General features: G+C 41.8%; 1 protein-coding gene across 1 annotated transcript; it reads left to right on the top strand.

Moving 5' to 3' along the window:
* Window positions 1-959: 959 nt before the first annotated feature.
* LOC122981003 (RNA-binding protein Musashi homolog 1-like) lies at window positions 960-25,401 on the top strand. Its single transcript, XM_044349479.1, has 14 exons — window positions 960-1,115; window positions 1,676-1,716; window positions 2,473-2,554; window positions 2,703-2,787; window positions 11,298-11,339; window positions 11,819-11,911; window positions 16,759-16,807; window positions 17,667-17,749; window positions 17,947-18,064; window positions 19,503-19,583; window positions 20,231-20,287; window positions 22,477-22,536; window positions 22,740-22,894; window positions 23,028-25,401. The coding sequence occupies exons 1-14, from the start codon at window positions 1,051-1,053 to the stop codon at window positions 23,067-23,069; spliced, it is 1,053 nt and encodes a 350-aa protein (XP_044205414.1). The 5' UTR covers window positions 960-1,050; the 3' UTR covers window positions 23,070-25,401.
* Window positions 25,402-26,224: the final 823 nt, after the last annotated feature.

Below are 26,224 nucleotides of genomic sequence, written 5' to 3' on the forward strand. Positions count from 1 at the left end.
AAACAGTTTAGGTTAAAATTTGATTTCGATGGAGAATACATGGAGAATCACATCACATTACATCATGGAAGGTCAAATCCCATCACGTGACATCATATAATATCACATTACAATGTATCACATATAATAAATAATACAAGACCACATTACATTACATCACATAATACCAAATCACATTGCATCATATAAGATCATAAGCATTACATCACGTTTAACATCAGTATTGCAATATCATATGGGACACATAATGTAACATAACATTCATTTCTGTGACCTCTTTCAGAAAACTGGATCTTACTGACCTCCATACAATCTAAAATTATAAGAATGACCTCATATCCAATTAGATGTTTTTATTTACAGTGATCTTGTGTATTGGCTAAATAGGTTGGAAGAAAATATCCACATTACAGAAGCCTCATTTCACCCAAAGCTTGACCTTGCACCGCAGGAAGACGTCATTTCATGGTATTTTTCAATAGCCTCCTTAAAAACCTATGTTGTACAGATGCCTGTGAATGCTAGCCATGTATGATACCCTATAGATTATCTTCTAATATGTTTTATGTTTTGATCTGCCTTTTTTTCATTATAACGCTACAGTATTGTATTGAGAAAAGCTGCTGTAGATCTCAACATTCAAAAACGCTTTTAATGGGCCATGCTGTTGTGATCAACCAATGACATGAACGGCGGGGAAACACTACAGAGAGAGCGCCACTGGCAGCATGAATAAAGGCAGGCAACGTGCAGGAGGGAGGGAGGGAGGTCCGAGGCTGGGGTAGGCTACGGGAAAACGAGGTAGAGGCGGAGTCTCTCTCTGAGCGTGCATGCATGCCTGTGTGTGTGTGTGTGTGTGTTTCCTCGCTCACCCCTCCTCCCTCTAACCACCCCACCCCCACCTCCCCTGCCCCCCCTCCCCTCTCCCCTCCCCTCTCCTCTCCTCCCCTCCCCTCGGCTGCCCGCCCCTGAGTCTGGAGCAGCAGCAGCAGTGGAGCTTCACTGCCTCTCCTCGCCTCACAGTGCGGGAATATACCAGCGGAGAGCAGAATGGATACGGAAGGGAGCCAGAGCAGCCTGTCCTCCAGCACGGACAACTCCCCCCACGACCCCTGGTAACAGCCTCAGCCTGCCCGCCTGCCTTTTGCTCGCCTCTCGGCCCGGTTTGAGTTCACCTTGGACTTTAGTTGAGTTCAGTGCGGGAGCAGAGCCGCGCCGAGACAAAAGACAAGCACGCTGTGTGTGTGTGTGTGTATGTGTGTGTGTGTGTGTGTGTGTGTCTCGCTCTCTCTGCATGTATGTGTGTATGTGTGTGTGTGCGCGTGTGTGTGGGATGGATCCACTCAGTGGAGGAGACACAGACGCACCGCTGCTCCCCGCTTGTTTTTCCCCTCTTGTTTGTTTATTTATCTCGGTTTTCCTCCAAAAGGCCACATTGCAACTTCTCCTCCATCATCTGGAAAATCCTCTCCTTTTTTTCCTCCTCCTCTAGGGGATTATAACGGCCCGACTGGCCGATTGGTGACTTCGCAACATGGCCGATGCTTTCTTCTTACTTTATTGATGCTATATTATACATAATAGCTCCGGTTTTCCCCCTCCATAATGCATGTGTTGTGCTCGAAAAGACGCGTGTTATTCTGTGTGACTTACAGCTTGTATTTCTCTCATTCAGCAAAATGTTCATCGGGGGTCTGAGTTGGCAGACAACACAAGGTGAGCTGTCCCGCACGCTACTTTAATAAGTCTGAATGAAAGCCTCCTGTTTTCCTCTTTACGTGGCTACATTATAGCACCCATATTGCATGAGAGGCTTCCCGAAGTTAAGGAGAAACACTGCAAATAGTTAAATCAAAGCCTCCTATTCAATAAGGATCAGCTCTTAGGATTTAGATTTGCCGAGACGCAGGGAGATTAACACTGGAAATGCGTGCACATACAACGACTTGTCTGTCTTTTCTTGTGCACTTATTACACTAATAACAGTGGAAGGGCATTTCTAGTAAAAGCGGTCGATTATTCATCGCCAAAACCAGAAGTTCAGACCATATTGATGCCCACGCTCGTGGGTTGTTTTCCTTATTGTTGCTCTCAGCTACACTCCGCTGAATCCATTCATTTATTTTAAGACCCATGAGCGCAGGCTGGTGTATGAATACAGTTTATTCCTGTTGCGATGGCCTGTGTTATTATCCTGCTGCTGCTGCTGCTGTGTCAAAACAGCAATCGTCACCAAGTGTAGCTTTGTTTGTGGTCTGCAGGGCCTAATGGGCTATTATGCTGAATGGCCAGATAGCCATAGGCTACTATCTCTGAGGGCTGGAGGGACACAAACACAACGTGGTCCGTCCCGACCCCATTGTCTCTCTTCAGCCACTGCCAGCCCATCACCTCACCAGGGCCTGTTAGAGCAAGTCAAAATAGCATCCCTGGATGTAGCTGTTTAATAATATTCCCCCGCTGTCTCTGCAGAGGGATTGAAGGAGTACTTCTGCAAATTTGGCGAGGTGAAGGAGTGTATGGTGATGCGGGATCCCGTTACCAAGAGGTCGAGGTAAGAAGGAGGCGTGTGCGCTTCCCCGTCCTATCACTGGATGCCCCCATGCGATTCCACGCCTTTCCATGACACTGTTAAGCCGCCGTGAGTTTGCATTTTGATTTTGTGACTTGAATTGCTGCTATTTTTTTTTAATCTTTTGCAGGGGGTTCGGGTTTGTAACATACGCAGAGCAAGCTGGTGTGGAAAAGGTTTTGGCGCAAAACAGACACGAGTTGGATTCCAAAACGGTGAGTTTTGCCCTTTTTGAAGAGTTGGATGGTGCCAGTAAAGTTGTCTTGGGTAACTTTTCCAATTAGGATTTTGTGTAGTATGTTTTTTTCCCCCTTCGGTGCATTTTGCCTCCCACCGTATGGCTTGTAAAGTTGAGGAGTGCGTTTTGGAGCAGCCTCCTCCTCCTCCTTCTCTCTCTCTCCCTCTCTCTCTCTCTCTCTCTCTGCTCATTTCCCCCTCCAAATCCCGGTTCAGGGCGCCAACATGAAAGCGTTCTTTCTTGGTCTTCATTGCCATGGTTACCTGGGGACCTGAATGGGGTAGGAGCCCCTGCAAAACCCTCACAGGGTTTATGCAGAGAGCTCACAAGTTGTTTTTTTCATATATAACAGCACAGTTTTCTAGTGGCAACTCTGTCGATTCTCAGAGAGAGAGATTAAAAAAAAAGTTTGTGGAAAGGAAACAGTTGGTTCCCAAACTGATGTCAGGGGAAGCTCTGTGAGGTCCACATGAGTCTAAATTTAAATATTGATGTAGACACTGAGGTTTGTTGAGATTTGTGTTTGAACGTCTACTCTGATCAGGGGTTTCTCTGTAATTTCCCCTCCTACACTTCTGACACATGAAAATTCAAATGTGGGTGAATGGGACAAATCGTTTACCAAATAGAGATAAGAACACATAATATGCTTGTGTTTAGCTAAATGCTGGATACTTATAGAAGGCGCCTTGTCATGAAAAGTACGTAAATCCCTGTGGTTTGTAGATGTGGTGTCACAGAGCTGCTGACTCAGATTTAAATATCTATGAAGGTGTGAATATTGCTGTCTTGGTCATGTAGATTTGTTGTAGGAATGGGGACTGGGTGTGTCTTTCTTTCGTCAGCTTGTGGCCTTCCCTAACCACACACACACACACACACACACACACACACACACACACACACACACACACAATAGGATCATTTGAGAGTGAAAATCGGTGGCACAGAAAGGCAGCAGAGCCCAGGGGTGGAGAAAGGTAGAGTTGGTTAGTTGTTGGAGCAAGCCTGTTGCTGGGGGTGACGCCAGCCACAGGAGACAGTGCAGGAACTGCACAGCCTGATGGGATTTATGTCTCCATAACAACTTCTTGGCTATTTTGCATTAACTTAAGACACTCTGCTCGGTTGGGTAGCAGAGCCCTAACACACATACAGTAATGCTTGTCAGGTCAGACCTTTATATTTAGTTTATGTGTACGCAAAATTGAGATATTATCTGTGTGTTTTTTGGTGAGATGATTAATATTTAGAAAGTTTGAATTGAAAAGTTGGAGCTTTACTCTGTCGTGAGTGATTACAAAAAAAGTGTTGCTGCTGGTAATCTGTGTCAAATTTTTCAGTTAGCTTGGAAATAACTTCTAAGCAACTGTAAAGTGTTACTTCATGAGTCATATTACCTCTTAAAACTAGATGCTGCTTGAGTCCTTGAAAGCTAGACCAAGTGTGTGTGTGTGTGTGTGTGTGTATGTGTGATGTGAACACTTGGTTTGGAGGGGGAGGCTTTTGGAAGCTCCACTTGGCAGGCCACTGGTGGGGTTAGGCGTTGCCCTATTATAAACCGAAATACGGCGTAAGGCTAAACAATAATAATGTTAACGGCCCAAATGCAGCTTTAGGATCTCAGGTTGTTGTGGCAGCAGTCTGCGGAGGAAGCATGTTTGTAGTAGCATTTATCCAACCACGCGTTTTGAGCGAGGGTATGGTTGCCATTTTGTCGTTCCATTTTGGAAATAGGAGGCCAGATTTTTGTTTTCATTCGTTTGCAAATCTCAGATTTGCTGTATAGTTAAAGTCGATAATGACTTTAGGCTGGGTTTTTTATTGTGTATAGTATAACGCTATATAAAATATAACTGATCCAAAATAACAGAATGCAAAACAAAACAACTCGTTCTTTGCCTCAACCATTGTATAAGGTAGTAGTTACGTTCTAAGTATTTATGAATAAAACCTTAAAAGAGTTAATTTTGTTGTTCAAAGCAGCTTTAGGTCAACTGTGGATCAGAAAAGAGTATTTTAAAAAAAACTTACGTAGCTTTTTCTTCACACCTGTCCTTTTAAAAATGATTTTCTCTCTTTATATTAATTTCTATATTTTCTGTACACATTGTGTGTCTGCCTGACTCCTGGACATCCCCCTCTCTCCTTCCACAGTTAGAGAAGGATAACTATTGTTTGATCAGCATGAGATGTGAGAAAGACATTCCTCCCTGGAATGAGGAAGAATATTCGATGCTCTGATTTTTTTTTTTTTTTCATTTTTAAGCCGGGCCTTTGGTGTGTGTGAGACGCTACAAAGCACAAAGCCGGAAGGAGAAAGACGAGGAATTTGAATGAAAGAGATGTAACAGTGCAACAGGGTGCTGTGTAAGGACACATAGGGTGAGAAGTGAACCACATTAACTGGTGCAAGGTCCATAGCACTGTGGTTAAAACTGGTTACATGTGTTATTAAACATTTACAGTCCTGTTCCATCCAGTCTGGTCTTATTCAACCTTAGAAAAGGAAAGACACAGGCCAAGTACTGGTTTTAACTACTGTCAATACCTGTGTACCTAAACAATGAAAATACAACAAATGAGAGGTTATGTATTGTTTTTAGAGTGAGGTCTGTTGAAGTTGTTGTTTTGGTTGGAGGTTAGATTTCCTGCCGGGGCAGAGTATGGCCTGAGGGCAGTAGTGTGCCGTTGTATTTCTCTGGACACAGAAGAAGGGCACAACTGGTATTTGTTTTCTCGGAGAAATACTTCACTGGAACCAGTTACGGAAAAGAGAAAAGGCGAGATCAGATACTCTGTGAAACGCTGCCACTTCTTATACGCTTGGATTAGGCCCGAATTATTTTGGATTCCGGCGTGTTATTATTAAATGTGGACTTGCAAGAGTTTTCAGATGAGAAAAATGGTCATTTGTGTGATATGTGATTTGGATTTACAGATTTCTTTGCTTGACTAATTCAGGCAAATATATGATGGATTATTGTGCACTTTTTAGTTCAGATAAATAAACACTCTTTAGCCATCTTCATAGCGCAGTGGACCGTACTTGTCTTACCCACTATATGTGTTGTAATTTAGCATTTTTTATATTTTAAAGGCCCAATGCAAAATGAAGAGAATGCTGAAATATTACTTAGAATGAAAATATCTTTTAGAGAAGGGAATGGTGAAAAATAAGGAACATGAAGTATGTAGTAATCAAATGATCTTTTGTTTGCTTTTTAGACTTTTTACACCAAGTAAACAGGAATGCCCTTTTCAGAGTGTGGTACAGTAGGTGGTAATTGCTACTTTTGGCACGAATGTCTGTTTGTGAAGGTAATAGTCTGCATGGTGCTAATATAGCTGCTTTCATCTATAGCCATGCACTGTAACAACATATGTTAGTGCCAGCCTCTGTGGACCACTGGCACCACAGCCTGCTACTGGTCTAACACCTGGTTAGTGGGGAGTTGAGGTGCTAGCGCTAGCTCCTAGCTCCTGACTGGAGATTAGCTGTTAATGCTGACGTGGACAAGACTGGAGAGGGGGATGGAGAAGGTGGAAGTGAAGAGAGAGAGCGAGAGAGAAAGGGAGGCCCAGCTTCTGTGCTGTAATTAGTATAGATCTGAAAAGCAACTAATCGGATTGAAGGAAACAAACTGGATTGGGCTTCCGAGGTCCATACGCGGCCTTAGATCCAAGGGATAAAGCCTGGACCTGCTCTGAAGGTGGATCCAGGGCGCTCTTTGGGACCCACACCACCACTACTACCACACACACCCGGCCTGGAGAGGCGAGGCTCTCTATAGCAGGGTTACAGGGGTAGGGGTAGGGTTGGGGTTGTGTGTGGGGGGGGTCCTCATTAGTGAGCTTCGTTAACTAATTACTGTGCCATTGTTCAGCTGTGCAGAATGACCCTGCTGGCCTGAGCCCAAACCAAGTCTCTCTCTCTCGCTGTGCATGCATTGACATGCCAACTCCTTTTATCTCCTCTCGTGTTCATAGCTTTTTGTTTAGCTTATATTGATTATATTGCTATAATGGGGCAGCCTGCGGTGCCTCCTATCAATATGTGCGTTGGCCATTTTGTTACAAGAATGTCTTGGCAGGTTGACTGGTGTGTCCGAGCTCGGATGTTTCTATATGTAACTGTGATACAGTGAGCATGGTTGTAAAGTATGTGTACGGAAATACAGTTGTCGTCAGTAGTTGAGGAGGTGTATTAATATATATGTGTGTGTGTGTGTGTATTCTCGCCTATTAAATTACATGTGTGTGACTTTGTATACATGTGTTGGTGTTTATGTTTGTGCTACATTATGTGGGTGCTTGTGAGTGTATGTATGTGTGCCTGTGGGGGTAGCACGGGAGCCCCAGTTCCTCTACGGGCCCATCTGTTTTGTACTCTTTGTCCTGTTAATTAATGAAATCAGAGGGGCTGCCTGCTGGGACGGCCCCGCTGCACCGCTACACTGGACAGGCCCACTTTCTCATGGGCTGACTCCTGTTTTCCAAATGAATGCCTCCTCTTTCTCCCTGTGCTTTTTCTTTTTCACTCCTTCCCTCTCTCCTGCTCTCTATTTATCTTTCTATCTATTAGGGTACAGGGTGGAAGCTGTTTTTTTTTTGTTGTTGTTGTTGCACGCAACATTTTGTGTATTGACTTGACGTTGAATTTTTTATTTTTGTTTTCCAGTTTGTTACACTGGTGGACGCGCTGGGCCACGTGAGGTGACTATTGGTCGTAGATTAGTCTAGTCTTAAAAAGCTAAACCACTAAAATCATATTCTAGGCTCTGCCGTCACTATGCTACTTAGATTGAGCGGAGGTTGGATGTCATGAAGCAGGATGTTAGTCAGACCATTTCATGAACACTCAGTCATAACTCTGTCAGTTTAGGAAGAAAACCTTTTTTCTTCCTTGAAAGGTTTGTTAACATTATTCACGATTAGCTACATTTCAACCGGCCTGATTGAGACCGCTACATTGTCGAGCCACTTCTCCAATGTCAAGCCTCTCGAAGAGCTATTTCTGAGTGTTGCAAACAGTGACCTGGCTAAGTCATTTTACTTTTGCTTTGTGGCCTATCTGTCTTCCTCGAGGCTAATCCACCAGTCTGATAGATGCTTTAGTTTTCATTTATTACAGCCTTCCTCTTGAGTACAGCCAGATGTAGAAATTACATGTTAGATATATTCTGTTATTTCGCTGAAGTGGAATGATTTTTTAACAGCATGGCATGACTGTAGCCGTAGTAGCACTACTACAGATATTGCATTAGGCCTAACCTAGTCTAGTTGGTAACCTTCTGTATCTTAGGCTATTTCTAAGAGCTCCTGATCAATTAAAAGCTATGAAATATTGGTGTTTTGTCAACACGTGAAGTAAATGATTAAATATCCCATGAAAAAATATAAATTTGTCAACCATAAGGTTTTTCTGTGCTATTTACACTGTGGTATTTTTCTTTTTAATATCTGTCTGTGCTACATAATTGCCTGGGGGCAGCTCCTGTCCTGTAGTCTTGTAAAAACACTTGAAGGCAGGTGGGCTGACCTGAACAGGAGAGGCTCTTACCTCTCAGCAGTTTCAGGTCGGAAAACAGGCCGGCCATGTTGCCTGTATTTCCCGAGCAGTTTACACCAATATGACTGTTTTGTAATCAAGAAGTTTTATTATGATAAAAATACATACATAGCACAACACAGTATTTAATGATGACTAAGTATATTACTGCCTGCTTTCCAGGCTTCCAGTGTGATTCTGTCTCAGCGTTGTGCTTTAGAGGTCACTGCCTTGTGTGTTTGCATATTGTATATTTTGACCATAAAATACATTTATAGTATTAAAACATTTCATTTTAGGGGTACAGTAACAGTGGAGACTTGTAGCATATAGAAATAGATATCTGTATTGTTATTTATTTGTGGTTTTTTTTCTCATCCTTTCTGTTAAATCATAACAGCAAGATCATATAGTTGGTACATACATCCCTTGTGTTGGTAATCATACAGCATGACATCTATAATGTGAAATTTGGCCCACTAAGCACAGACCCTGCGAGGAATGCTGTGTTGTCATTGTTTGTGAGTGCGTTCTGTTGTTGCACTGCTGTTGCAGTGAGCCGACGGTGGCTTTGCGTGTCCTTGTCACCTTTGTCTTTGTGTTCAGACCAGCTGGAGGTGACATGACTCTTTTCGTTTTTGTCCCACTTCAAGGTGCAAAGGCCTTCTGCAATCTCTCCCAAGGACGCTGCAGCTGCATCTTAGTTACACAGCGCTGTGCTCTCGAAACAGTGGTAAATCTTAGGCACTTAAAGGTCCTCGAAGGATATTTTTGTCTGTAGATTTGTCATCAGAAACAGGGAATTATCGGAAGGAAGAGATGAAAGGATTGTTTGAATATTGAATGAAAGCCCTCCCTTGTATTGTGTGCATTGTTCTCATTATAAGTACTTATTTCTGGCGGTTTGATAGGCTGCTTTTAGTTGCCAATATCAATTCAATACCTCTGATAGCGGCTGTGTGAGACACAAGGGGTTTTTCTTCACACATCCAATTATTAGAACAAAGATGGAACTCTAAGACCATAATACACTACAAGGTCCTGTGACCTAAAATCATCTCTCTTGTTGGCTTGAGTGAGAGTAACACGAGATTCCACACAAATTTAAAATGCCAGGCCAGGCTTTGCATATTTAGCATTATTAAAGGCCAGCTCATTCAAAACTCATTTGCTTCTAATTTTATCTGTAACCTTGACCACTGCTGAGACATTCCACTGGGGAGAAATATGGATACAGTCAAATCTGGCTAATCCAAAATGGAGGTTGCCTGGATTTGTGAGATTTAAAAAATATATATCCATCGGAAATGTATTCAGAATATTACACACTCATTTTGGATTCCAGACCGCCCTGTCTAGTTTGTGGTTAAGATGCATCTAGTTGTGTCTCGACACACAAGTAAAAATAATTCACGCAATTCAGAGACTGTACGTATTCACGTCTTTCTGTGTGTTTTGTTCCCAGCGCCTGTTTGTTTGGGTGGTGTGTTTGGACTTTTGGGGGCTTGCATCAACAAGGGTCTACTATACATACTCACTGATTAGCATACGTTCTATTTCTGGACGTTTTGGCCTTCAGATGGGTTCAGACTTAGAGGCTCAGTGTTTTAACTCATTCTGGTTAGTTAACAGTGTGATAATTCATTGATCCCTGGAGGGAAATTCACTCAACTAAAGCAGGGTCACATACTGAAAAACATATCTGGAGTAGTAGAGAGTTGGTGTTTTTGCTCAAAGGAACTTGAGCAGGGCAGATGCATTCGAGCGATGGGTGCTCTGGTTAAGAGGAGGTCTACCTTGCAGTCTCAGAAGAGACATGACATTTCATTTTCTTTTTTTTAACCTTAATATTCATTTGGGATTCCAAGAAACCCTGGACCCTCTTCACAGTAACAGTTCAAAAACATACTTGATGTTCTTTATACTTAATGACTTTTCCTAATTTTATAAGAATTTCTTATAAACATGAATTGCTGACATGTTTCAGATGTTTGCTACAGAAAATTATTTATCACTTCTGGTTGAGATCTCCTAGACCCCAACTGTAAAACATGGTTAAATACACCAGATTTTCACATGCTCTACACCTGTGAGTGGTTTACAGTAGGGCTGCAACTAACAATTATTTTATTGTTGATTAATCTGATGATTATTTTCTCAATCAATCATTTAGTCTATAAAATGTCAGATAATGAAAAATGCCTGTTGTAATTTCCCACAGCCCGCCGTGACGTCTTCAAATGCCTTGTTTCATCTGACAGACAATCTATAACCCAAAGATATTCAATTTATAATTATATAAAACTGAGAAAAGAAGCAAATCTTCACATTTGAGAAGCTAGAACCAGCAAATGTTTGGCATTTTTGCTTAAAAAATAACTTAATTGTTTATTCGATTATCAAAATAGTTGCAGATTAATTTTCTTTCGATTGACTAATTGATTAATCGACTAATCGTTGCTGCTCTAGTCAACTGTACTTTTTCTGCAGCATTTTCCCTGACAAAGGGAGATAGACTTCACTATGTAGGTTAACATACTGTACATTTCTATGTTTGTGAATGGCCTTTTGGCAAACTAAATTATATTTATGTATAGCCCATATGATATATAAGTACTTTGTACATATTGGGTTTCAATAAGGTTGGAAGAAAAGAAGAAAAAAAATTGTTTTGCAATTACTATTGTTATTTTTACACACACAGAAATGGGATCTGTGGGACGCCAAACAATGAGGAAGTAAAGACGTCAACAAAACACAACGGTTAAATTCACAGTTGCATCCTCCTAACAGAATTATGTTAATATCTGTAATACAGTGGTGCCGACCTACACGATCACATTCACATTAGGAACGCTTGAGATGTTTTTTCTCTACTTTTACCAGTTTGTAAACGCTTATCTTAACTCGTGTCTCAACTCATGTCTCCCCCACAGATCGACCCAAAGGTGGCTTTTCCACGCCGGGCCCAGCCCAAGGTGAGTGCACCCTGAAGGGGTTAACACCGAGGAAGAGTAGTGATGATGTCATGTGTCACCCCTAATCACTCAGACCTGGTTGGCTGGGATTAGAGTCGGGCACGTGACCAAAGAGGAGCGGCAATCCACTTGTCCATCCTGACACCCTGACCCTGTACCCTGACCCCACCAACCCCCTGACCATCAGTAGCCAACTTCTTACACACACGCACGCACACGCATGCACACTTTGTATCCTGGCACACACTTGAACGCATTCTCACAGACAGTACTCACCTGTACACACATGCACACCTCTGTGCCCTAAATGTTGCAGACCTTAAACTCAACTGAATTAGGTTGAATGCTCAGAAGAGCTTTCAGAAACCTCTGCGATTAGATAAACACCAACAAACACAAAGTCTCTTTATCACCACCATCTACCCCCTGCCTAATGTGATTAGTGGTAAACGATGCTTCTTCCTCTCCTCTGTTGCTAGCTGGTGACCAGGACAAAGAAGATCTTTGTTGGCGGACTGTCAGTCAATACCACCATCGAAGATGTGAAGCAATACTTCGACCAGTTTGGAAAGGTAAACTACACACAGAGACAAGTCTGGTATCTATTTGTAGCCATGAGGAGCTCCTGTCTTTTAGATTCTCTAAATGGACTGTTCACCTTTGATAGATTATATTCATCTGTTGGCCCTATCCATCTTTAACCTTTTCTTTTTAAATTTATAAATTACAGAGTGTTTTAATCCCTTTTCCCTTTTCATTTGAGTATAGCAAGACAAAAGGTGCAAAGAGAGCCTAATTTCAGAGAAACTGTGAGGAAAAAAAGGCAGATGTTGAAAGTGAAAGTGAGGAGTGATGGAAAAGAAAGACAAAAGCTGTGTGGTCAGTGATGGTTCTGCTCTGCCAGCTACAGTATGAAGTTGTTTGTTAGTTTATCTCTTGTTAGCAGTTTTGCTCTTTTTTTCTGATTTGTTTTTGGCTTCAACATTCAAACTGCTCAGCTCCTTTGAATGAAATTTGGTGAAAAGCAAACACATGCTGTGGAGACAGATGAGTGGCCGGGGAGAGGGAGGGAGAAAAAAAAAAAAGCAGCCAGAGGAGGGGACGAGAAGAGGGAGATGGCGGGGGACTGAAAGGGAAGAAGCAACCCCCCATAGAGCGAGAGGGAGGGGAACTCGGAAGGGTTGAAGGGCAGAGAAAAGGAGGAATGTTGAGACAGTGAGGAAGAAAAGTGACTATGAAAGGGGGAAAAACACCAATCTGATGGGCCATAAATGCACCAAAGTATCCTTCATGCGTAAAATGTTGGGTTACTTTTTAGCTAACTACACTTTAGTGGGTTTGGGGAGTGTGTTTGAGGAGAGTTCAGGCTCTTCATTATTAACTAATCAAATGCAACAGCTGCTCCTGTAACACCCCCCCCCCCCCCCATCCCCCCACCCTTCTCCAACCCCACCTTACCCAAAATCAGTACCTCAGACTCCCCTCCCATCCCACACAAACACCCTGCTCCAGTCCCTCTCAGCTTGTTGCCGTGGTGACCTGCTTTTGCCCATTGTCCCGCTGTAATCCAGTGTTTTTGTGTGTGTGTGTGTGTGTTTCCTTTTAAAAAAAAAAAAAATGTGTGCGAAGTGTGAATGTGTATTTGCATTAATGGAAAGAAGGGTGTGTGTGCATATAAAAGTGTGACATCGCAAACAGAGGCGAGCTTGCATACATTTGTACAGATACAGACAGTGAGACTCACACGCAGGACAGAGTCTAAAAATGAACATCACCTCATGATGTAGGCCTAATGGGTTGGAAGAAATTAACAGCACAAACCTCCTTCTGCCTCGTGTCGGGCATTGTTTTCTCTCAGTTGGCCTTTGACTCATGTTTGGGGGTATTACCATATTTTGGGTGCCGGTTTAAATTGCAATGAAGTCTTCTAATTCTGTGCCGGTTCATCCTGGTCGATCTGGATTACAAGTGTGGCCATCACAACATTTTAACTCGTTGTAAGGTGGATGTTGTGACACGTGTCACGCTTCCTGACTCTGTTTTTTTTTTTTTTCTTTTTTAAATGGCTGTTTGCAGCTGTGTGCCGAATCAGTTCTCCCTGGTGATTACAGACACTCATATCTAAGACAGCACTCCCTCCGCAGGATGAGGGAATATTTGGACTGTTTGGACACGTGAGACCAAAGCTGTATCATGGATAGCGCCAATCCCACAGTGCATTCCTGCTGAGCGGGAGGTATTTCTTGTTTATTATCTGAGCCTGGTTACAAGGTGCAGGTTGGGATGGAGTAGGACTCAGTGTCCTGTTTATTTTCATACTGTGGCACCGCCTCAGAAAGAAAACACAGAATGCACTATGCATTTTCTGCACCTCTTTGATACGCGCTGAAGTTTGTTTTTTTGAAGTGCACTTCTGAAAGTACACCTACGCAAACTTCATCAGACTGGTCTGCTCAGTTGAGACGTCAGGTGTCGTGGACCAAACCGAGGCATGTGTGTTTGTGTGTGGTTTCCTAACTGAACAAATCTGAGCCCCCGTTGCTTAATGTCCCCAGGCCTGTAAGACTGCAGCCGCCATGTTTGTCTGAGAAATGAGTCAGAATCCTGAGGTGAAGGTCTTGTAATCCCACTCAACCTGGTGCAGAGTTAAGAACACCCTCCTTCCTTTTTTTGCCGAGGCTGAAGAACTGTAGAGGCTGTTTGATGTGAGAAATGTGTTTTAAACTGGAAATCAGGCATGCAGTTGGGTAATTTGATAATTAGCATTTCAGGCATTTCGGTCATACTGTACAGTCAATTATGTTTAATCCCAAAGGAAATCCCTGTTTTCATGCCTTTTATCCTGCCTCTCTGCATTCCTGAAAGTACCATAATATGAAAAACCATTAAAACCCCCCCTTTTTTTCAAACTCTCCTAAAATAAAATGACAGAATAGGCTGGAGCGGTAAGCAGAGGAAGGAGTGGATAAGATGAAAAATGCAGCATGGACAGGGCAGACGGGAAAAGTTGGGACTCCACTCACCCATATGAGCTGGCGATTAGGAGGCTTGACTGAACACTTTGTCTGCTGGCCTGTTTAGAGAGATGGCCAGAGAGAGAGAGAGAGAGAATGAAAGAGGGAGATGTGAGGAGACAGCAGGGAAAAATGTGAATGCCACCTTTCATAATCTTGTAAAGAAAAAAAAAAAGCATAATGGACTTGTCAGCAAACACTTGTTCTTCAGACAAATAGCAGCACACTTGACACACAAAAAAAAGATATTTTTAATTCTGCACCCTGAAGCTGCTCAGGATCACAGCTGACCCTCATCTCGGTACATCTGAGAATGTCAGAACTTCATGAGAATATGACCTTAACTTTTCTTCACTCCCCGCATGCATGCTGAGTAGTTAGCGACTGAGCCACCGCTAAGCCAATCTCAGACCCCCACAGCTATCCAATCAGATTGTCTTACAGCACCCTGGGCAGTGGACATCGGAGATCGTCTTCTTATTGGTTTTGGCAAGGGCAAGGGGCTGGTGTGCGACCACAGCATAAGCCCGCACACGTGACAGAATCCTTTGCAAGTCGGCACACCATTGTGTTCTCATTGAAGACAATTATACTGAGCATATTTAGCACGGGGCTACATGTGCTCAAAAATTTCAGCTACAAGGTCTCCTCAGGGCTGGCAGCGCTTACCATCCGGTCATCCTTCCAGAATAAATGCTAATGCTAACAGGGGGGGCTAGCTGTGCATGTAACTCTACTCTTATGATAACATGTTGGCTTGCAGCTGTCTACTTACTGTCCTGTTCCCTGGCTCTCTGCTGTGTCATTGAGTTTGGAAGACCGGAAGGGTGGAAGGCATGAGGGGAGAGGAGGGGAGGGAGGGGGGGGGGGAGAATAAAAACTGAATGAAGGACAGAGAGAGGAGGGGGTGCTCTCTCTCCCTCTCTCTCTCACTGTGTGTGGGTGCTATATGTTGAGAGGGATGAGAGCTAAAAGGGTCAGGGAGGTTGTAGAAGCAACCTTGATCCTCTGCATTTCCATCATGGCCACATTTAGGAATGAAAATGCACTGTTTCACTTTTGTAAGCACACACACACGAACACAGACCTCTCAATCGGACTTGAAGTGGCGGGTGTGTTTTTCATCTGAGGTAAAGGTTAGAAATCGAATTGGCCTGGTCATCCAGAGGCCTCTGCCACTCATGTTACACTGGTTTGAGTTTCAGTGCCGCTGCCTAATGAAAATAGCCTTGTAGTCATACTCCACATGTGTCTCCACGTGACTGTGATGTAGAAGAGCTGTGTTGCAGATTTTTTGGGATGTTGTCGCAAGGCTTTTTTTTTTTTTCTTTCTTTCTCGGTTGTCACTTAACGACCAGAGTTATTTCCACAAGCGATCCCAGCCTTGGCTTCCCTGTCTGTCTCTTCATGCTGCCAGAGCTTGAGCAGAAGCTGCTAACTTTTCCTGCCAGTGAAGGACAAGTGAGAGAGGGAGGGAGGGAGGGAGGAAAGAGGGTGAAGAGGGGGGAGGAGGTGGAGGAGGAGGAGGAGGAGGAGGAGGAGGAGGAGGAATATGAATAGGGCAGTGGAGTGAGTGCAAAAAGGGAAAGTGGAGGGAGAAGGAGAATAAAAGGTGAGCATTTTGACAAAGCCCCTAGTTCACTTTGTTCTCTCTTTCTCTCTCTCTGATCTGAAATGCTCACTGACACATTTTTTATCCTCCATCAAAACTTTAAAATTATCACCCCATTAGTCGTCACTGTTTCTCCTTTTCTGTCACATACTTTCTCTCCCTCTCTTTTCCTCCTTTCTCTCCATTCTATTCATTGAAATGAGTTGGGTCGGGGGTGGTGGGGGGTGGTGGTGGTGGTGGGGGCAAGTTCTTCTAATTGAAATTCTTTACAAGGTCTCCATGGGAATAGTAAACTTTGTGGAGAGGGAAAGAAAGACAGCAAGGGTTGAACGAATGAAAGGGGGAAAAAAAAGAAGGAGAGAGAGAGAGCAGGACAGAGTTTGTGAGAACTCAAGAGAAAGACAGAGAGATACAGCAGAGAATGGGAAAGAATTTCCTCCAGTGCCTCATGAACAGGGAACATTCACTCTTTTTCACATTGATAGATTGTATTTCATTTTATTTTTGTACAGCACCCCCTCCACCCCCCCCCCCCCCCCCCTCACTTGCCCATCGCTCTCTTCCTTTCTCTGCCCCTCATTCTTCCTTTTTCTTTTCTCCTTTGTCACCTGTCACCCCTCCCTCTCTCCCCTCCACCCTCTCCATCTGTTTCCCCCTCTTACTCCAATGCTAAAGAGGGACAATTGCACCCCATGCTGTGTAATGATGTGTGTGTGTCTGTGTGTCTGTGTGTGTGTGTGTGTGTGTGTGTTAATATTTCGAAGCTCATCTATTCTTCGCTTTGTTCTCACAGGTTGATGATGCCATGCTTATGTTTGACAAAACAACCAACAGACACAGAGGTACGTATAGCAAGTTACACACACACACACAGACACACTCACATTATGTTAATTTGTATTGACACACTAAATGGGACATCTAGAAACACGTCCTCATAACAGAAAGGAGAAACAGCGTGATAGAGTCACTTGCGTGCAGAGAGGTGAACCTCCATGAAAAAAATAGATGATTTTTTTTCTCCAATCACATTCTTTTGTCTTTCCTCCACTCTCGCCTCCCCTTGTTTCATTTATCTCTGTCCTTTCTCGGCGAGTCAGAAGTGCAGCGCCCGCTGAGGGTCACGATACCAGGTCAGATTGGTTATAGGGGAGGATGTAACTTAACGAGACAAGTGAAGAAAGAAGGGAGAAGGTGGTGGGGAAGGAAAGGAAGGAAGGTAATTGAGCGTGGTTGAAAAAATTTGGGTGTGGTAGAAGACGGTTAATCTGGGGTCCATTTTTGATGAACTGAACCACACCCATCCCGGCTCCTCCATATTGCCAACAGCTGATTGACAGGCGAGCCATGCAAGGTTTGTCTCATGACGGTAGCCACTTGTGTTAGAAATGACTGGTGAAGAAGGCTGAGGAAGAGGTTGGAACTTGGACTGCAGTCACTTGTCTATTCCTCTTGTCTATTTAATCAATCTGATTTCCCAGTCTTATTATATCTGCTCGCATTTAGACCTGTAGAGTTTTTTTAAGTTCCTGGGATATTGAAGGTGGTCTGTAAAAATATTCTACTTGTATTTCACATCGTAGAGAAGTCTTCCGAAATAAAATTCTGGGTTTTTACAACATTTTGTATCAGACTAATTGCTGAGAACTGCCGTCTCCGCTACACATTCAAGTGTTGGAATAATGTTTGTGTGTCTTCCAGGCTTTGGCTTTGTTACATTTGAGAATGAAGACGTGGTGGAGAAAGTGTGCGAGATCCACTTCCATGAGATCAACAACAAAATGGTACGCATGTGAGCTGAAACACAGTTCAACATGTTGGAGGTTTTGATTTGAGAACATATTAATTTTAAGAGTAAATATTCAGTTTATGTCATACTACTCAAACTACTGTATAAAGATTTGGGCTTGAATTGCATTGTGTTGTGAAATTAGTTTATGAATTATGTTGTATAGCTTTATTTTTATTTCCTACGTTTTAGGTTGAGTGTAAGAAAGCACAACCCAAGGAAGTGATGATGCCAACAGGCTCAGCCAGAGGCCGTTCCAGAGTGATGCCCTATGGGATGGATGCCTTCATGCTGGGCATTGGCATGCTAGGTAAGATTCAGAAAGCACATATACTGTACCGTACTATACAGTACAATATATATAGTACAATGTATATATATGTACATAACAAAAGCAAACAAGTCAATCATACATAAGTCTCCTTGAAGGTTATAGGGAGTTGTGGTGGAGAGCAGAAGAGAAGCTAAAGTTTCCTAACACAATGTAAACACTGACATTTAAAGGGCAGCTTTATCAGTATTTAATATATATTTAAAGTCACAATTAATCATTTATTTAACCATATAAATGAAAAGTATATTTACACGTATTATTTAGTTACAGTTGAAACATGAGCATTTTTTGCATTTTCCAAATTATTGGAATTCAAATATAGTCCTGCTTACATACGGCATCAGAAAGGTTTGATGGCCATTTTAACGTGGCTAAATAATAATACCAATTTTCTTCTGGAAAGTAACTTGCTGAACACACATGAACACTTCCACCTTTTCATTTGTGATAAATCTTTGTCTGCACCAGATGTAGCTCTTGTGATATTCTTTGCCTTCACCCATGAAATGTTGAAGAACTTGACTTGAACTAAAATTTGCATCCTAATTTCTTTTATATTATTCACATTTATCTGCTGTGAGTAAAAATACACGTATGATGTATCTGAAATTTAGAGGTCACAGACTGAGGGGCGATACATCTCCACACACTAGAGTAAAATTCTCATTGAGAAAACAAACTGAGAGCTATGTGTGTCATTTGTGGTACTTTGGCGCCATCTACTGGAGATTTACATCATAATAATGTGTCCTGTGGCTCTCATAATAGTCTCAGTGATGGCTGGCTGTGTGGGTGTGGATCACACTAATCGGGACTGATTAGTCCATAATTCAACTTTTGGTGACCCTGACTCTCACCACAGGAAACTATGGTGAACTACCTTGACTATTACATCATTAGTCACCACATATGTGAAGGGATCAGACTAAAATGGTCCACATGTTGACACTTTCCTCCAGAGCATCACTTGTATACAAACTTTACAGCAACTAAAGAAAATTTGAGCCTTTACAGCTAAATTGCCAGTATGCCACACTGTATACATTATTATTTGACGATTTTGTATTAGCTTTTGGCAATAATCAGATTGACTTTGAGGTAGTTCCAAAACTAATCCTGGCTAGATCAATGGCTATAAAAGCTTTATGATGAAAAACAATAAAATATTACTGCTAGTTTAATTTTCTTCAGGCGAAAACTGATTTTCTGCTACTGCTCTACACAGTGTATGCTAAAGAGGTAGCTGTACAAAACACTAACTGATCAAACTGGTCTGTGGTGATGATTTTGATGTCTATGTATTCATTCATGATTCATATGTTGACTAGTAGAAGATATGTTGCATAGATCGTCCTTATATCTTTTTTGCAGCCAAATCAATTGCGTTGATGAATGTTTATGTTTTTCCTGACAGGCTACCCAGGTTTCCAGACTACTACCTACACCAGCCGCAGTTACTCTGGTATTGCTCCTGGTTACACCTACCAGTTCCCAGGTAGGTCTGTTAACATCTAACACCTAATGTCACTTTGTACAGCTTCAACAAGGAGAGAAGAAAGGCTAAAGGATACAGGCTGAGACATGAAGTTGATTCAGCTGTGAGCACTGAGGTCATGAAATGTGTTGGAACTACAAAGGCCATGTGGATCTCTCTCTCTCTCTCTCTACACACACACACACACACACACACACACACACTTAATACAAACTTACCTCCAGCAGAGTCTCTGGCTGCTTGTAAATTTAAGAGTGTGATTTTTAAATTGTTACTTTATGTCCTTTTATAACCCTCTTTCCTCCTGCAAAATATCTCTACATGTCTCAAATCTCATTGGTTGATGTTTTTTTCCTTTTGTTTGTATTATTTGCTTGTTTTCTTCTTATATTCTTCTCTGTTTATTTGATCTACTTACGTAACCTTCTTTCGCTCGGCTGTATCGCCCCTCCTTTTCCTCTGCTCCCGCCTTCCTGCCTGTCCCTACAATAGATATTTACTCCTCAAACTTTACTTTCTGTGCTTGTGCGTCCATATCAGCGCCCTGCTGTGGCTAAATGTCTGTATGTGTGTGTGGCTTTGTAGTCTGGCCGGTGGATGGTGACTGTATTTACAAAGCGCTCTCTCTTGACCTTCTCTGTTTCTAGAATTCCATTTAGAGAGGACCCCCCTCCTGACATCATCCCACCCCCCTGAGCTGGCAGGTCAGTGGTTCCTCACTCCTCCACAGGCCCCTATGAGGAAAAAAAAGCTATTTTACAGCAGAAAAACTGACTGAGAACCTTCACAGATGCACTGTAGAACAAAAGCTACGCTGATCACGGATCAGTTTGGCTTCACAGGTCTAAGGCTGCATGTTCATGGTCCTTTTATGCTCCTCTTTTACATTTAATATTGTATTTAGTTTAATTGTAGGCTTATTAGAGTAATAGTTTGACATTTTGGGAAATACAATTTGATTTCTTGTCAAGATTTAGGTGAGAAGATTGATGTCACTCTCATGTCTGTACTCTAAACATGAAGCTACTGCCATCAGCTAGTTAGCTTAGCTTAGCACAAAGAGTGGAAACAGGGAGAAACAGCTAGCCTGGCTCTGTCCAAATGTAATAAAACAGGCCTACCATCACTTCTAAAGCTTACTAATTGTAAATATCTTGTTTTGTACAAAAACCAATGAGCAAACATGACACATTCAGGTTTTACGGGCAATTACTGGCACATACGGCACATATGCTAATCTAAGCTCACCAGCTGCTGGCTGTAATTTCTTATGAAGCAAACAGGTATGAGACAGGAATCAATCTTCTCATCTAACTCTCTGTAAGAAAGTGAATAAGCGTGTTCTATTCATTTAAGTTACATGTAACATGGGGGGGTAAGTACTTGTTTTTGTTCATAATAAAATTAGCATTATTTGTGGTCTACTCGACCTCTCTGGCCTTAAGAATCAAAACCTTTTTCATAAAAATTTTTTCTGCTAATTTGTGTTTATTGGGTAGCATTTTTGATATACACTTCAGATATTACATATTTTTCTTCAAAACACAGAATAAGAAAGATCTTTGCTCCTCACCATGGGTGCCTGGTCATATTTTGAAATGAGGGAACAAACTTGGAAAAATACATAAATGATAGGGGGGGTCTGAGGTCCCCCCCAAGAAAAAAAATTGTAATTTAAAACAAATTTCCTGCATTTCTACACCACCTAATCTTTTGGATTAAGTCAAGAAACAGCCACCTGCTCTAGTCTAGATTAGTTAGATTGAGGGTGCTATGAAAACCAAGAATACATCAAGAACAGTTTATAATTGGGTGGATCAGAACAGGAAGTGATTTTCAGAAGAATGGGTATTTCATATTTAAAATTATATTTATAAAAACATGTAGCCTAAAATGTCAGTAGGTTGCAGGCTACTAGACCATCTTCAAGGTCAAACAAGGACAAACAATTTGTATAAATGAAATAGTCTTACAACATACCACAATATGATTTGTATAATTAAACCTGGTCAAACAATGTTAAACGTGAGGGTTGCTATTCTCAATACTCACAAGGCATCTTCAGTCTAACAACTACAACAAAGTACAAACAATTTGAATGAATGAAATTGCCTCACAACTAACCTAAAAACCTATTATTGGGAATTGCGAGAAAGTTTCAGAGTGACATAGACACAGAGCGTCCCCGTAACCATAGTAACAGACTCCTGCCTGTGTGCGCACGGCGCTAGAGGTGAGGGAGAGATGCTGTGCTGCTGCCAGAGGAGCTGCTGACTGAGATTACTCTGAGCAGCATGCAAGGGAATACATTACAATATAATAGATTTGTGTATATTTCTGGCTTTTCCCCTGATGATCTGAATAACTCAGTGCTGCACGGTGCTGCTGTTGTGCTGTGCTGCTCTGTCTTGACTGTCAGATAGGAAAAAGCTTTGTTGTTTTCTGCCATTAATCCAGTCAGTTGTTTTGTTTTCAGCTGTTGTGAAATTGCATCCTTAGAAAGGTGTGTGATCCTGTGACTTTATAAATGATCTTTTAACTAACAATAAGCTTTCTGGCCGTGGATCCTTATCAACAAACAGCTACTGCAGCTCTGTCTTCACACTGCCATCTAGAGGCTCCGAGTTGTACTTGCATCTTTAAATGGAGACGTCATCCTCCTTGTTTTTTTGCAACAGTATTATTTTGCTTCACATTTAAAGAGACAAAAATCAGTTGTTCTGATATTTAATTGGGGTAGTTGGGTTTCCATCAGATGTATGTAAATCAGAGGACAGATGTTTGAGCAGATGTCAGTTCAACAGATGTGGAGCTGTGGATTGTTACTCATGATTTGATACTAGAGCTATCCACAATGACAAGTGCAATAATTTAGTCTGTTTGTTACCCTCAGCCATTCCCCTGACTGCATATGGACCAATGGCAGCAGCCGCAGCAGCAGCAGTAGTTAGAGGTACGTGTGTGTGTTTGTGTATGTAAGACATGCTGAGACAGAGAATGTGTGTAGCCTACTTGTGCATATGCATATACTTGTATTCTTGCCTTAGGTAAAGTGTGTCTACAATGGCCTGCTTTGACAAATAAAAGTGTATTTTTAGACATGTGTGTGTAAAGCCCTCTAGTGTTTAAGCTTGACTTGTCTCCTCTGTCTGGTAGGCTCCACCCCTTCACGCACAGCTGGTTTCCTGGGCACCAGCAGCCCCGGACCAATGGCTGACTTGTATGCTGCAGCCAATCAGGACTCAGGAGTCAGCAGCTACATCAGTGCCGCTAGCCCCGCCCCCAGCACAGGGTTCGGCCACGGTCTAGGGGTAGGTCTCTCACCCCCTTGTCGACTCCCACACACACACACACACACACACACATTTTAATACATGCATGACTGCACGTATTTATTCACAAAGCTAATAGCACATGTGTTCATTCTAGTCTTTGTGTCCTCAGGGTCCTCTGATTGCTACTGCGTTCACTAACGGCTACCACTGAGAAGACTCAGGTCAAAGAAGATGGGAGGGCTTCTCCTCTGCTGATGAGCCAATCAAAATGCTGGCTGCCCACTGATGGCACAACCTGATTGGCAGGGCCACAGGCTCTACCAAGCTCTCTTGGCTCCCTGTGGCTCCACCCACCGACTGAATATCTTTTTAAAACCTGAACTCTGTTTTGCTGTACTAATCTCACTTCAACATAACTTCCCCGTCTCTCTCCTCTTTTGTCCTCATATAGCCTAATAATTAGACCCCTCTCCCCCTGATATCCGTTATTTTTTTTTTGAAGCTGAGAAAAGAAAACTGCAAAAAAACAAAAAACAAAAAAACAAAAAAATCTCTGAGGAAAAATTTGTCATCTTTGACAAAGGCACAGAGGACTTATTTTTAGTTTTTTTTTATTATTATTATTTTATTTCAATGTGATACGTTGTTTCATCGTGAAATCCTTGAAAGCTGTTACCGATGTGAACAGAGGGAGAAAAATAAGATGGGTCTTTGTCCGAGAGGCATTTTTAACAAAGGAAGAACAAATCCAACAGCAAGTCCCTTTTTTAAGCGTCACGGAAACATGAAACAACAACAACAACAACAAAAATGTATATTTTGGTAGTCTTTAAAAACAAACCTTTGTAATATTGTTATTAATATTGACATAATAATGATAATCTGTGAGGTATTTTATTCTGTAATTGGTTTTAAAGCAATGTTTTTATGTCTTCCTGTAAGATATTGTACATAGACGTTGGGGTTGGGGGTGGGATTACTGAACCGGCTGGCATGTCATTGGTTGGTTTGGAAAGGGTTAACAGCGATCTGACTGGATGTCATCTACTGCTATGTGTGGTCATCTCACTTCTTTTATTAGTACACGTATGGTTTATGTGTACGTTGTTGGCCAGTCCGCTCCAGCGCTGGTTCAGTGCGGCGCTGTCGACGATAGCTGTTGAGAAATAAACTTCCAGGAGTTTGTCTGGCATATTCGTTTGGTTAAAATAACAGTTTTTGTTTGAAAAGTCATCACTTTGTTCGCTTTGCTTCTTGAAAAAGCAACTATGACTTTTTCATTTTAACACCACGATGAACCACATTTCTTGTATCTTCACATGAAAACTACTTAAGATTAAGATGGTGGACTAAGGAAGAATTACAACCTTAAACAGGAGAGATCAGGGGTTCACGGGGTCGGGGGTTGACTTGACTTCCTCTTTTTTGAAAATATTATATATATTTTTTTGCGCAATTCACTTCTTAATGTTTTTTGTTTATTGTTTTCTTTTTTAAAAATTCTTTTTATGCGGTGTTCTCCGCCGTGAAAAAAAAATGAAGGACATTCTCAGAGAAGCAATTGTAGAAAACATCACGACCATGTTCTGTCCTCTGATCACTATTGAAGGTGCATGTGATTGCGTCTGAGTGTGTGTGAGTGAGTGTTTGTGCGCATACATCAAGGTGTAAAATGGAACTACTTTTTGGCAAACGAAGGAGCATTTCGATTGCCTTTTTTTTTTTTTTTTTTGGTACTGAAAAGATCGCCCTGTTCCATTTTGGCTCATCTGCTCTTCTCCCCTGCCTCCCTCCCATTTCATATTTAGTTTGAATGAATTTGTGCTTCTCTGGATCCGACATGTTATTGTTTATATACAGTTGCTGCTCTGTAGTGGTGAACAGAGGGGGGTTTGGGCAGGGAACCAGAAATGGAACAGGGTCTGCTCCCAGTCGGTTCTGATACAGGACCTCAGTGCAGACAACACTGGCTGGCAGGAAAAGTCAAAAAGCTTGAACAAATTCAACAAGTGCAAAAACAAGTAGCCTGTTTGTTCAGCCTTCTTGCTGCAGCCTGTTTGACGTTCAGCACAGCGAGACACTTGAAGCAGAGGACTTCCTGATCCAGCCAGTAGTTCCTCTGTCAGACCATCTGGGACATGACATAAAACTACTGCTGGACACCAACACTGTAACTTTTTAACTTACAATAAAGCAATAAGTTATTTTTTACCTTACAAATGAAAATAGTACTATTATTGGTAATAGCAGACGACGTGTGGATAATTCTGCGGCTTATTTTCAGAAAAAAAAAAAGAAACTATATTTTTCTGTTTTGAGATCTTGCTCCCCTTGTATATTGATTTTAATGATGTCTTTTGTTGTGTTGATGTAAGGAAAAGGGCCAATGCTTTGAATGGAGCTTGTAGCTCTACATGAGCTCGGTTAAAGTTAAAGATTTGGGATGTCCCCCGCCAAGCTTTACAGCAATGCTTTTCTTTTTTCCTTGTTTTTTTTCTGATAATTTCAATTTTAAAATCCTAATAAATTATTCTAAAGCATTTGACTGTGGTTTCTTTTCTTTTTTTTTTTTTTTTTACCATACTAAGCAGTGGCATTTAACATTTCTGATTTTCTGTTACTTGTAACATAAAAAAGCTGTGTTGCAGCATGACATACACTAGTTATTTTTCTTCAAACAAAAAACTTTAAAAAAGTATAAGGAAGAACTTTATTGTGAAACCAGTGTTTTTAGGCTTGTGGTCCACAAGACCCTGAAAACATTCTTTCTCAATCAGCTTCTTACTAAAGCAATGGCTGTTGAAGTTCAAACAGTTATTTCACAAATATCCTACAGATTTCTGTATTTGTGTTTTTGTCTGAGCCCTTTCACTGGTTTGAAACATTTCTGTGCACCAATCAGGAATCGAATGTATCATTTAAAACAAATTGTGTCGACCGTTGTTGGCATTTGCTGCCAGCACTGTTTATCAGTTCTGATAACACTACACCACACAGTCCTGATGACGCAGATAGGATTAGTTTTTGAGGGTTAAACTCATATTAAATGATACCTAACTTAAACTTAAACTTTGATTGTTGCACATTTAGCAATGAATATTTAATGTTATATGGAAATAATTTAGATTTGAAAACTGATTTTTAGGGCCTTTAAGATCTTCATCTTCCATGCACCATGGAAATAGCAGAAATTGTGCCATAAATACCTACTCTACAAACAAAAATTTACCATCAGGATCATTTGAAAGATGCTATGACTCCATAACATTTCCACACAACAAAAGACACTTGTGACAGATATCTTCTGTGCCTTCAACCAGTGTTTCGTCTATGCTGCCCTGTCTGTTCACAGCTCCTGTGTCTCTG

The sequence above is a fragment of the Thunnus albacares genome, chromosome 4 (assembly GCF_914725855.1).
Source record: "Thunnus albacares chromosome 4, fThuAlb1.1, whole genome shotgun sequence".
NCBI classification, from domain to species: domain Eukaryota; kingdom Metazoa; phylum Chordata; class Actinopteri; order Scombriformes; family Scombridae; genus Thunnus; species Thunnus albacares.